Source organism: Salvelinus namaycush, chromosome 20 (assembly GCF_016432855.1).
Source record: "Salvelinus namaycush isolate Seneca chromosome 20, SaNama_1.0, whole genome shotgun sequence".
Classification (NCBI taxonomy): Eukaryota; Metazoa; Chordata; class Actinopteri; order Salmoniformes; family Salmonidae; genus Salvelinus; species Salvelinus namaycush.
The window spans coordinates 39158290-39172353 of record NC_052326.1 but is presented as its reverse complement, the minus strand read 5'-3'; the positions used below and the strand labels follow the sequence as shown (position 1 = coordinate 39172353).

The 14064-nt window shown below is 45.0% G+C and overlaps 1 protein-coding gene across 1 annotated transcript in view; it reads left to right on the top strand.

Annotated features, from left to right (window-relative positions):
* LOC120064806 (receptor-type tyrosine-protein phosphatase gamma-like) overlaps positions 1-14064 on the top strand; it is a 178832-nt gene that overhangs the window by 142187 nt on the left and 22581 nt on the right. Inside the window, exons 5-7 of the mRNA XM_039015404.1 lie at positions 2542-2637; positions 6390-6456; positions 13706-13863. Of these exons, the coding sequence (XP_038871332.1) occupies positions 2542-2637; positions 6390-6456; positions 13706-13863 (321 nt within the window). The remainder of the gene's footprint in view (positions 1-2541; positions 2638-6389; positions 6457-13705; positions 13864-14064) is intronic.

Genomic DNA, 14064 nt, shown 5'->3' with positions numbered 1-14064 from the left:
AAGGAGGAATTGGCTTGCGTTTCCTTGCGTTTCTTCTCCTCTCTGTTCTTTGCCCTCCGGCTTCTCTCCCCTCTTCTCTGAGCAGAACAGGCAAGCCTATTGCCCCAGTGGCCCATTACTCAGACTCCACACAGACACAGTGTGTAGACATGCTGCTGGGAGAGCCAGTACTGCAAAACGTTGTTCATTTGCACGATGTCTCTCATTCGCATTCGCTTGTAAATGTCCAAACTCACCAAAAATGGCATTCGGTAGCTCCTACATATATATGTATAACTTTATGAGCTGGATTGCCTGTCTTTGCAATTTGTTTATTTTCTTTTGCGCTTGTTAGCATATTTAGCTAGCAGTCTCCATGGAAATCTGTTATTACTTGTAATAATTTTGTTAGCATTCTGGTAATAGACAGCAGGTAGCCTAGTGGTTAGAGCGTTGGACTAGTAACCGAAAGGTTGCAAGATTGAATCCCCGAGCTGACAAGGTACAAATCTGTCATTCTGCCCCTGAATAAGGCAGAACCCACTGTTAGGAACCCACTGTTCCTAGGCTGTCATTGAAAATAAGAATTTGTTCTTAACTGACTTGCCTAGTTAAATATAGGTAAAATAAAAAAGATTGCCCAATGTTTGTTTTTCATTTTTGGCGCCACCTTGTGTACTAATCTGGTAATACCATATATCCTGGGGTGAGAGAAAGACGGTATGAAGATGTGAAAATCTGGATACTGACCTACCCTAGACCGTACTATTTAGAAAGGGGGCAAATACTTTTTGACAGCACTGTATGTGAGAATGCTGTTTATTGACTACAGCTCAGTGTGCAACACCTTAGTGCCCTCCAAGCTCATCACTAAGCTAAGGACCCTGGGACTGACCACCTCCCTCTGCAACTGGATCCTGGACTAGTGGAGCGGGTCGAGCACTTCAAGTTCCTCAGTGTCCACATCAATAAGGATCTATCATGGTCCACACACACCAACATAGTCATGAAGAGCCTCTTCCCCCTCAGGAGACTGAAAATATTTGGCATGAGCCCTTAGATCCTCAAAATGTTCTACAGCTGCACCATTGAGAGCATCTTGACTGGCTGCATCACCGCTTGGTATAGCAACTGCTTGGCTTACAAACGCAAAGCACTACACAGGCCAGTGCATATGGCCCAGTACATCACTGGGGCCAAGCTCCCTGCAATCCAGGACCTCTATACCAGGTGGTGTCAGAGGAAGGCCCTAAAGACTCCAGCCACCCAAGTCATAGATTGTGCTCTCTGTTACCGCACGGCAAGCGGTACCGATGCACCAAGTCTGAAACCAACAGGACCCTGAACAGCTTCTACCCCCAAGCCATAAGACTGCTAAATAGTTAGTCCAGGTAGCTATTTGGTTAACTATTTAACTACCTGCATTCACCCTTTTTGCACAATTTTTTTTGACTCATCACATACGCTGCTGGTACTGTTTATTGTCTGTCACTTTATTCCTGGTTATATGTACATATCTACCTCAATTACTTCGTACCCCTACACTATAGTGGGCTCCCGAGTGTCGCAGCGGTCTAAGGCACTGAATCTCAGTGCAAGAGGTGTCACTATAGTATCTGGTTCATATCCAGGCTATATCACATCTGGCCATGGTTAGTCCCATAGGGCGGTGCACAATTGGCCCAGTGTTGGCCGGGGTTGGCCAGAGTAGGCTGTCATTGTAAATAAGAATTTGTTCTTAACTGACTTGCCTGGCTCAATAAAAAAATACACATTTATAGTTATTCATTGTGTATGTATTATTACTTTTAAGCATTTCACAGTTAGTCTACACATGTTGTTTACAAACATTTGACAGATTTTTATTTTTGCCATGTAAAAAATATTGCCGTACTGGTATTGTTCCAGTCCTTGTAGAACCCTGCTGCTACTGTCAGAACAGTACAGCACTGGGATGTGTGATTATGCTTCTGTAAGTACAGCGGCATACAGTATTACAGTACAGCACTGGGATGTGTGATAATAGTGGGTTTGTGTGAGGTAGACAGAATGACGGAGAAGAGGGGGGAAAGAGAAACTAGTATTTTTTTAACAAATTATTTTATAACCATTGAAAGTTGTACTGTTTACTTGCATAGCAACCTACTGAAAGGAAATATGTTTTGTGTACCTGCCAGTGTTCACTGCATTCTGTCCAAATAACTGATTTATTTTGACGTGCTAGAACCACTTAAAAGCAACCTCTAATGTTCTGTCTGCTCTCTCTCTCTCTCTCTCTCTCGCTCTCGCTCTCTCTCTCTCGCTCTCTCTCTCGCTCTCTCTCTCGCTCTCTCTCTCGCTCTCTCTCTCGCTCTCTCTCTCGCTCTCTCTCTCGCTCTCTCTCTCGCTCTCTCTCTCTCGCTCTCTCTCTCTCTCTCTCTCTCTCTCTCTCGCTCTCTCTCTCTCTCGCTCTCTCTCGCTCTCTCTCTCTATCGCTCTCTCTCGCTCTCTCTCTCTCTCGCTCTCTCTCTCTCTCGCTCTCTCTCTCTCTCGCTCTCTCTCTCTCTCTCTTTCTCCTCACAGATGCAGATCTACCTGTACAACTCTGATGACTTTGACAGTCTCAGTGCGGCCATCAAGGAGAAACGCATGATTGCTGCGCTGGCTGTGTTCTTTGAGGTAAGACTGGCTTCGGGCTGTGTTGTTGTTAGAGGAGATATTTTGGTTTCAGTTGTTCCCAAACACAATGAAACTAGAGGGTAGGAATATAGTGCTCATTGGGAAATATGAACAACAGTAATGGATACACTGATCGAAAGCTGCTTGCTCTCCTGAGGCACATGCAATCTTTCTTCCTTGTCCTCGCTTTACTTCCAACTTCCCATATCCCTGAAAGAGAAGCACAGACAGACAGACAGGTGTCTTCAGGGAGTCATTACGGTGAAAGAGAAGCACAGACAGACAGACAGGTGTCTTCAGGGAGTCATTACGGTGAAAGAGAAGCACAGACAGAGTCAGAGAACAAGGGCTTCTGCCGCTATCTCTTAAAAATCCCCTCTTTACCTAAAAGAAAAGTATTTGTCCGTCTGCCTGCCTGTCTGTATTAGTATGTGGGTTGTTACATAAAGCTATTGGACAAGTAGCTATATGGTATTCTAAATAAAAAAATGAATAAATATTTTATTTCTGCAATGAAATGAACTTTCTACTGAGCACACAAGGATGAGCTTTCCACTTTGTTTCCCTGTTGGTTTGTATCTGTGCACTAACCCAGCATCATCACTCTCCAACATACACCCACAATGATCAATAACATGTTGGTACAATTATTTTAACATATTGGACCATGCATATAGCCTATGCACAGTCCATATTATCAGGTATGCTATTAAGAATAAGCATTATCTCCTGTAGCCCAACTGATGCGGAATAGTGGCTAGAAATAAATAGGCTGAAGCATGAGGTTGCCTATCTGCATTTAGCCTATTGGACTAATCATTAGCATTCTATTGATGAATGTTGTCCCAACAAATTGCATACGCACAGTGAATATAATGTAGGCCTACATGTTAGGATAACCTGCCACCCGGGGTAACATGCCCCCTGCCTGTACTTCTCACAGAAACCACTTCATGTCACCATCCCCTCCAACACCTTCCCTGGTTGCCAAATGATTTTGAGGTAGGGTAGCATTTTACCCTAAGTTACCCTACAGTTGACCCGTGTTACATTTAGCCTCACTCTCCCCTATGCACTCACAGCAAATTGCTGAGTAAAAGACCATTTATGCTTGATCCAAAAATGTGGTGTGTTGCCTCCGGAGGCATTCAGAGGCCAAATTCCCCTCCGTAGCACATCGCCGTGCGTCTCCCAAATGTTATAACAATGCGGAGGGCGCCATATAGCTACATATAGCTCCGCATTGACATGATTGGTTGACGGTAGGTGGGGGCGGGAGGTCCTGTATAAACACAAACTCACTTCCGTGACAACTTCCTTCACAACAGCTCTGCTCAACAGCTCTGCGCTGCTCCGTGAAGCGCAAGAAGTATGAATGCCCTGACTTCTGCAGAGGCTGTCTCACCATTAATGCAGCATGGAAAATGCAGATGTCGGATTGACCATGCAGCGCATTTTAGGTGCTTAATAATGCCGCTGCTCTGTGTTTAAAATGGTTCAGTTTGCACATATTTAAGAGATGAGAAATAAATAAATAAGGAATGGAAAGCTGGGATCCCCCTTTTTTCAACGAGGACCATTAAAACTGCTGTTTTCGCAATTTCAAGCATTGTTGTGCATTGACTGCTTGTCAGAATGCATGTTTCCCTCCCTAGGGCACTCGCAACTTCAATGCGTCTCGAGAGGAATATTTATCTCACATAAAACACACAACAACAAGCCGACTAGGTAAATCCACTACATGACCAAAAGTATTTGGACACCTGCTCGTCGAACATCTCATTTCAAAATCATGGGCATTAATATGGAGTTGGGTCCCCCCTTTGCTGCTATAACAGCCTCCACTCTTCTGGGAAGGCTTTCCACTAGATGTTGAAACATTGCTGCTGGGACTTGCTTCCATTCAGCCACGAGCATTAGTGAGGTCGGGCACTGATGTTGGCCGATTAGGCCTGGCTCGCAGTAATCATTCCAATTCATGCCAAAGGTGTTCGATGGGGTTGAGGTCAGGGCTCTGTGCAGGCCAGTCAAGTTCATCCACAGTGATCTCGACAGACCTCGCTTTGTGCACGGGGGCATTGTCATGCTGAAACAGGAAAGGGCCTTCCCCAAACTGTTGCCACAAAGATGTTAGCACAGAATCGTCTAGAATGTCATTGTATGCTGTAGCGTTAAGATTTCCCTTCACTGGAACAAACAAGTGTGAAAAACAGCCCCAGACCATTATTCCTCCTCTACCAAACTGTACAGTTGGCACTATGCATTGGGACAGGTAGCATTCTCCTGGCTTCCGCCAAACCCAGATTCATCCATCGGACTGCCAGATGGTGAAGCGTTATTCTTCACTCCAGAGAAGTCCAATGGCGACGAGCTTTACACCACTCCAGCTGATGCTTTGCATTGCGCATGGTAATTGTAGGCTTGTGTGCGGCTGCTCAGCCATGGAAACCCATTTCATGAAGCCCTCGACGAACAGTTATTGTGCTGACATTGCTTCCAGAGGCAGTTTAGAACTCGGTGGTGAGTGTTGCAACCGAGGACAGACTAATTTTACACGGTGCACGCTTCAGCACTCGGCGGTCCCGTTCTGTGAGCTTGTGTGGCCTACCACTTCGTGGCTGAGCCGCTGTTACCCCTAGATCTTTCCACTTCACAATAACAGCACTTACAGTTGACTGGCGCAGCTCCAGCAGGGCAGAAATTTGACGAACTGATATGTTGGAAAGGTGAAATCCTATGACGGTGCCACGCAAGTCACTGAGCTCTTCAGTACGAGCCATTCTACTGCTAATGTTCGTCTATGGAGATTGCATGGCTGTGTGCTCCATTTTATACACTTGTCAGAAACGGGTGTGGCCGAAATAGCTGAATCCACTAATTTGAAGGGATGTCCACATACTTTTGTATATATAGTGTCGATAAACTATTCAAGTAAGTGGTTTTCTGATTCTTCTATTCATTACTCGTTTTGGTTGCAGATGAAAAGTAAATGTGGACTGTTCTAGCATCTTCAAAGTGCGCCTCAGCAGAATATTTTTTTCATGTTCCATATTTTTTGGGGTGTGTCGGCAAGGATTTAGCCATGGCAACGCCACAGTAAAATGGCTGGTTCTATTTCTATTATACTGATGTGGTCTATTACGTAGAAGCACTCTATCCTAACACTCAGAGCCACACAGACAAAGTGGCCGGCACAGTTCCTCTCTGACAGAGAGGCAGGCAGGTTGGAGTGGGGACACAGCTGTTTCTAGGTCTGTGGCTAGACAACAACGGACCTTGTGTGATTGAAAACCTAAATGCTACCATTGTTTTTCTGACAGCCCTTCAGCAATTAGCATCAGCGCCAACACACATGTATCCCGCTGAATGACATTTTAAAGAGCAGGACACACACCTGACAGACACACACACACACACATATACACACACACAGACACACCAGTTTACCATTTCTAATCGAGCTGCATTTGGGCTCCCTGATCGCTAATGGTCGCTAAGGGGGTCATATTATTATCCACATTCAGCACTTAGTTACAGACTATTACTCTCATTGGACTGACCTGAATTAGGAATGGAAGATGAGGAGGAGGAGCGGTCCCCATATCTCAACACTTTTTTCCCCTCTAAGTGTAAATAGCACATTGGGAATGTTGGTAATAAATGTGATACGTGTTCTGAACTGAGTGTGGGTACTGTAACTGCTGTTCTGGGCTGTCCTGTACAATATCCTGTCTCTTGTTTGTTGTCTTCAGGTGGGGCGGAGAGACAATCCAGCCGTAGAGCCCATCATCCAGGGACTGAAACGGGTTGTACACCACGGTGAGTATACCACTATCGCTGTGTTCTCACTGTGCTGCTGTTCAACAACCTTAGTTCTATAGGACTTCTCAGTTAACTACAGAGTCCGCAGGGCCCCAGGTTCTCAGTCTTCCCACAGAAACACAGATATAAATACAGACACACTAATGATGGTTAAAGAGGACCTTGGCTTTATCACTTTCGCTATAATTCATACTAATAATTGGATTTATATAGCGCTTTTCTACCAACTGAGGTACATAAAGCGCTTTACATAGTAATGGGGAAACTCACCTCATCCACGGTGACCATTTTTGTGCCAGAACACTCACCAGCTATCAGGTCGAGAGGTGAGGAGGGATGTTATACCAATTAGGAATGAGGGGGATGATATCAGGGTTAATACCCCTACTCTTATGATAAATGCCATGGGATTTTTTATTTTATTTGCATTTTTATATTTAAAAAATATGACCCCTTTTTCATGGTATCCAATTGATAGTTACAGTCTTGTCTCATCACTGTGTCTCCCGTACGGAAGTTCGAGAGCCGTGCATCCTCCGAAACACAACCCGCACTGCTTCTTGACATAACGCCCACTTAACCCAGAAGCCAGCCACACCAATGTGTCAGCATACACTACACCCAGCCCACCACAGGGGTCACTAGTGCATGATGGGACAAGGACATCCCTGCCGACCAAACCCTCCCCTAACCCGGACGACACTGGGCCAATTGTGCTTCACCCCACTGGTCTCCCGGTCACGACAGAGCCTGGACTTGAACCCACAATCTCAGAATCACAGCTAGCACTGCGCCACTCAGGAGGCCCTAGTGCCATGGGATTTTAATGACCACAGAGGGTCAGGACACCCTTTACCTTCCCATCTGAAAGACAGCACCCTATGTCCCTTTCACTGCTTTAGGGGCATTGGGATCTCCTTAACCCTTCAACACCACTTCCAGCAGCATCTGGTCTCCCATCCAGCCAGTATCAACCCTGCTTAGCTTCAGAAGCAAGCCAGCAGTGGGATGCAGGGTGGTATGCTGCTGGCTATAGAGCGCTTTCAGTCACACACAAGAGCACTCAATGAATGTCCACAAAAAAATACTAATAAAAAAAGAGACAGAGAAATGATTTCCCAAGTTGTTGTTGTTTGTGAGGTGAATGTGAGGTGATTACTTCAAACATCACACATCTCCCAGACTGTCTATTTTCAGACATCACACATCTCCCAGACTGTCTAATTTCAGACATCACACATCTCCCAGACTGTCTATTTTCAGACATCACACATCTCCCAGACTGTCTATTTTCAAACATCACACATCTCCCAGACTGTCTATTTTCAGACATCACACATCTCCCAGACTGTCTATTTTCAAACATCACACATCTCCCAGACTGTCTATTTTCAGACATCACACATCTCCCAGACTGTCTAATTTCAGACATCACACATCTCCCAGACTGTCAATTTTCAGACATCACACATCTCCCAGACTGTCTATTTTCAAACATCACACATCTCCTAGACTCTGTAAATAGAAATTCCGCTCCTCTCATCTGGTCTTCCATCCATTCGTTTAAGCTTCTGAAGATACTTTACCTTGGCGTTTATTTTTAATCCCAAATTAGAGTCTGACCACAAGCTGTGAGCCCAGTCTTCCATCAAGAGGAAGGCAGTACAGCGAGTTACCACGCCCTGCTTCTCTCTCTGTGTAGCGCTGCAAAGAAGAGACGGAAAAGTTAATTGCATCTAAACCTCAATTTGTCAACACTCTGTCTCGCTCGCACACACACACACACACACACACACACACACACACACACACACACACACACACACACACACACACACACACACACACACACACACACACACACACACACACACACACACACACACACACACACACACACACACACACACACCCACAGACAGAGAGAGAGAGAATTTACATACACAGCAGCAGCATCAGATGCATGCTTGCTTGTACCATTAATGTTTAATGCTTGGGGGACACAGATAGACATGCCTAGCTATGATGTGTATGGTCTGAAAGCGGAGTTAGCTGGTGTCGATACAAACATGAGTAATGCCGTGTCTCCACCAGCCCGTATCCGGATGTGCTTTACCATGTTTCCCTAATCCCCTGCTGCATCTGCCTAAACACACACGCACACACCGGCCTGAACGAATTGCCCCTCAGAGATTCATGAATTTGTGTTGCATATGGAGCCATGCCGCTGTGTATGTGTGCATGCACGCTTTGTGTGTACCAACACATACAGCTGGGTTAACAATGTGCTACTGACGTATTTCTCTTTATGTGGGTCCACTCAGAGACAGACGGAGAGAAAATGTGTTAATGGAAGAAGGGAATAAACTGAGAGCATATGGTCTCTTTACTCATGCTGATTCATCTCACACAACTGGAGCTCCTCCGTGCTTCTCTGGGTCTTTATCCCATTCATTACACTGACTATCTATACTGAATGATCTGCCATGGCTGGAAGGGGGCTAGAATGGGGCTAGCAGGCAGGTGGTATTGCTAGGTTTAGTGAACTAAAAATCATGCTGGGTTGTGTTGTTGTTCTGATGGTCCAAGGGAGGCTCCTGGTCCTCTGGCTGGGTACTTAAGCTGTGTCCCAAATGTAACCCTATTCCCATAGGGCTCTGGTCGAGGTAGTACATTACATAGGTGATAGGGTGCAATTTGGGACGCACCATACTGTCCTCTTCTAGCTGGGTGGCGGTGATGGGCTTTCCGCCAGCTTGTTAGCCTCAGCCACCCATTCACTAGCAGGTCTGAGGCAGCACCACCATACGGCACTGGGCTGTCTTACTACTGAAACAACCCACGATGTCAGGACCAGAAAGGGGTTGTGCTGTCTGACTACTGAAACAACCCAATGATGTCAGTAACAGAAAGGGGTTGTGCTGTCTTACTACTGAAACAACCCACGATGTCAGGAACAGAAAGGGGCTGTGCTGTCTGACTACTGAAACAACCCACGATGTCAGTAACAGAAAGGGGTTGTGCTGTCTGACTACTGAAACAACCCACGATGTCAGTAACAGAAAGGGGTTGTGCTGTCTGACTACTGAAACAACCCACGATGTCAGGAACAGAAAGGGGCTGTGCTGTCTTACTACTGAAACAACCCACGATGTCAGGAACAGAAAGGGGCTGTGCTGTCTTACTACTGAAACAACCCATGATGTCAGTAACAGAAAGGGGTTGTGCTGTCTTACTACTGAAACAACCCACGATGTCAGGACCAGAAAGGGGTTGTGCTGTCTTACTACTGAAACAACCCACGATGTCAGTAACAGAAAGGGGTTGTGCTGTCTTACTACTGAAACAACCCATGATGTCAGTAACAGAAAGGGGTTGTGCTGTCTTACTACTGAAACAACCCACGATGTCAGTAACAGAAAGGGGTTGTGCTGTCTGACTACTGAAACAACCCACGATGTCAGTAACAGAAAGGGGTTGTGCTGTCTGACTACTGAAACAACCCACGATGTCAGTAACAGAAAGGGGTTGTGCTGTCTTACTACTGAAACAACCCACGATGTCAGTAACAGAAAGGGGCTGTGCTGTCTGACTACTGAAACAACCCACGATGTCAGTAACAGAAAGGGGCTGTGCTGTCTTACTACTGAAACAACCCACGATGTCAGTAACAGAAAGGGGTTGTGCTGTCTTACTACTGAAACAACCCACGATGTCAGGACCAGAAAGGGGTTGTGCTGTCTGACTACCGAAACAACCCACGATGTCAGGACCAGAAAGGGGTTGTGCTGTCTGACAACTGAAACAACCCACGATGTCAGGAACAGAAAGGGGTTGTGCTGTCTTACTACTGAAACAACCCACGATGTCAGGACCAGAAAGGGGTTGTGCTGTCTGACTACTGAAACAACCCACGATGTCAGGACCAGAAAGGGGTTGTGCTGTCTGACAACTGAAACAAACCACGATGTCAGTAACAGAAAGGGGCTGTGCTGTCTTACTACTGAAACAACCCACGATGTCAGGAACAGAAAGGGGCTGTGCTGTCTGACTACTGAAACAACCCACGATGTCAGGAACAGAAAGGGGTTGTGCTGTCTGAGGTCAGGTGGTAGTAGAGATGCTGTGGCTACTGAAACATCCCATGATGTCAGGAACGGAAAGGTGCTTCTGTTGGGACACATCTGCTCTACACGTCTGCTCTACACGTCTGCTCTACACGTCTGCTGTCTTGTCCCACTCCCCATAGTCCACGGTATAGCGTTCTCTTCATCCTTCCATAGTAACATATATGACTGTTAGTAGGATCTCCCTCGTACCCACATGGCTTGGTTTATATCTTAACCCCAAGCTCAAGGTCCTGCTGCCACCACAGGTTGTCTCCAGCTCCCACTTTACTACCCCGGATTGTGACAGCAGCCTCTAAACACAGGAGGATGTATCCAAGGAGGAAACTCTCTACCTGTGGTTACAGCGGGCTACAGCAGCCCACCGATGGATTAGTTGTCAGAGCAAGACACTTATCTGATCGTCCTCCTCCTCCTCTTCCTCTCCTTTCTGTTAAGCCCTGATGTTGCCAAACAAATGCCAGAAGGAGGTTTTTAGGCAGGAAATGTCCATGTAAAACAGGACGCCAGCGAAAATCTCTTAGAGGGATGTTCCCAATAACTGTCAGTTGTAAATAAACACGGATCCTCCTACCTGATTTAAAATAAAATACTAGACCTGTGGGTGGTTATGCACAGTAAATAAATGCACTGTACTCTAAACATTTGGGGATTGAAATAGGCGTAAAGACACATTATAATGTCTATTTTCTATTTAAATATGTGGGAATAATCTACACTTTGTTTACAGTATGTGGGTCTCTGAGTGTGTGTGGGTCTCTGAGTACACCTATGTGAGAATGATGTTCATTGACTACAGCTCAGCGTTCAACACCATAGTGCTCACTAAGCTCATCACTAAGCTAAGGACTCTGGGACTAAACACCTCCCTCTGCAACTGGATCCTGGACTTCCTGACGGGCCGCCCCCAGGGAGTAAGAGTAGGCAACAACATGTCTGCCATGCTGATCTTTAACACTGGGGCCCCTCAGGGGTGTGTACTTAGTCCCCTCCTGAATTCCCTGTTTACCCACGACTGCCTGGCCAAACACGACTCCAACACCATCATTAAGTTTGCTGACGACACAACAGTGGTAGGCCTGATCACCGACAACGATGAGACGCTCTATAGGGAGGAGGTAAAAGAACTGGCATTGTGGTGCCAGGACAACAACCTCTCCCTCCATGTGAGCAAGGCAAAGGAGCTGATCGTGGACTACAGCAAAAGGCGGGCCGAACAGGCACCCATTTACATCGGCCGGGCTGTAGTGGAGCGGGTCGAGAGTTAAGTTCCTTGGTGTCCACATCACCAACAAACTATCATGGTCCAAACATACCAAGACAGTCGTGAAGAGGGCACAACAAAACATTTTCCCCCTCAGGAGACTGAAAAGATTTGGCATGGGTTCCCAGATCCTCAAAAGGTTCTACAGCTGCACTGTCGAGAGCATCCTGACCGGTTGCATCACCGCCTGGTATGGCAACTGCTCAGCATCTGACCGTAAGGCGCTACAGAGGGTAGTGAGGGTAACTCTTCTTGGAACTGCATTGTTGATTAAGGGCTTGTAAGTAAGCATTTCACTGTAAAGTCTACACTTGTTGTATTCGGCGCATGTGCCAAATAAAGTTTGATTTGAGTTGAGTGTGTGTGTGTGGGTCTCTGAGTGTGTGTGTGGGTCTCTGAGTGTGTGTGGGCTGTGTTTGTGTGTTGATATGTGCGTTCCTGTGCTCTCTCGATTCTCCCCTCAAGAGAACGATGATGTGTTCGTTTTTCTCTGTGTTGATGTGTTAGTTAGGTGTTCTCTGTGTTGATGTGTTAGTTAGTTTTTCTCTGTATTGTGTTAGTTAATTTTTCTCTGTGTTGATGTGTTAGCTTGTTTTTCTCTGTGTTGATGTGTTAATTTTTCTCTGTGTTGATGTTTAAGTTAGTTTTTCTCTGTGTTGATGTGTTAGTTAGTTTTTCTCTGTATTGTGTTAGTTAGTTTTTCTCTGTGTTGATGTGTTAGTTAGTTTTTCTCTGTATTGTGTTAGTTATTTTTTCTCTGTGTTGATGTGTTAGTTCGTTTTTCTCTGTGTTGATGTGTTAGCTTGTTTTTCTCTGTGTTGATGTGTTAGTTAATTTTTCTCTGTGTTGATGTGTTAGTTAGAGTTTCTCTGTGTTGTGTTAGTTATGTTTTTCTCTGTGTTGATGTGTTAGTTAGTTTTTCTATGTGTTGTGTGTGTTAGTTTTTCTGTGTTGTTGTGTGTGTTAGTATTTCTCTGTGTTGTTGTGTGTTAGTATTTCTCTGTTGTTGTGTTAATTTTTCTCTGTGTTGATGTGTTAGTTAGATTTTCTCTGTGTTGTGTGTGTCAGTGTTTCTCGGTGTTGATGTGCGTGTTAGTTTTTATCTGTGTTGATGTGTGTGTTAGTGTTTCTCTGTGTTGTTGTGTGTGTTAGTATTTCTCTGTGTTGTTGTGTTAGTTTTTCTCTGTGTTGATGTGTTAGTTATTTTTTCTCTGTGTTGTGTGTGTTAGTGTTTCTCGGTGTTGATGTGCGTATTAGTTTTTCTCTGTGTTGATGTGTGTGTTAGTTTTTCTCTGTGTTGATGTGTGTGTTAGTTTTTCTCTGTGTTGATGTGTAAGTTAGTTTTTCTCTGTGTTGATGTGTGTGTTAGTTTTTCTCTGTGTTGATGTGTGTGTTAGTTTTTCTCCGTGTTGATGTGTGTGTTAGTTTTTCTCTGTGTTGATGTGTAAGTTTTTCTCTGTGTTTAAGTGTATTCGTTTTTCTCTGTGTTGATGTGTGTGTTAGTTTTTCTCTGTGTTGATATGTAAGTTAGTTTTTCTCTGTGTTGATGTGTGTGTTAGTTTTTCTCTGTGTTGATGTGTGTGTTAGTTTTTCTCTGTGTTGATGTGTGTGTTAGTTTTTCTCTGTGTTGATGTGTAAGTTCGTTTTTCTCTGTGTTGATGTGTAAGTTCGTTTTTCTCTGTGTTGATGTGTAAGTTCGTTTTTCTCTGTGTTGATGTGTAAGTTCGTTTTTCTCTGTGTTGTGTTTGTTAGTTTTTCTCTGTGTTGATGTGTAAGTTAGTTTTTCTCTGTGTTGATGTGTGTGTTAGTTTTTCTCTGTGTTGATGTGTGTATCTGTTCTGTCTCCCTCTTTCAGAGAAGGAGACATTCCTGAGTCCATTTATCCTGAGGGATCTGCTACCATCATTATTGGGGAGTTACTACCGCTACACAGGCTCTCTCACCAGCCCGCCCTGCAGCAAGGTGGTTGAGTGGATCGTCTTCTCCAGGCCCGTCTTACTCTCCCACTCACAGGTCAGTTACACATGCACATACACACACACACACGTGCGCTCACACACACACACATTTTGGGGAGTAAAACTGTATTCCCATTCAAAATACTATTTTCCCTAACCCTAAACCTAACTCCTAACTTTAACCCCAAACCCTAAACCTAACCCTTAAGCCTAAAATAGCATTTTAACAAATTCAGGTTTTGAAAAAAACTTTTGA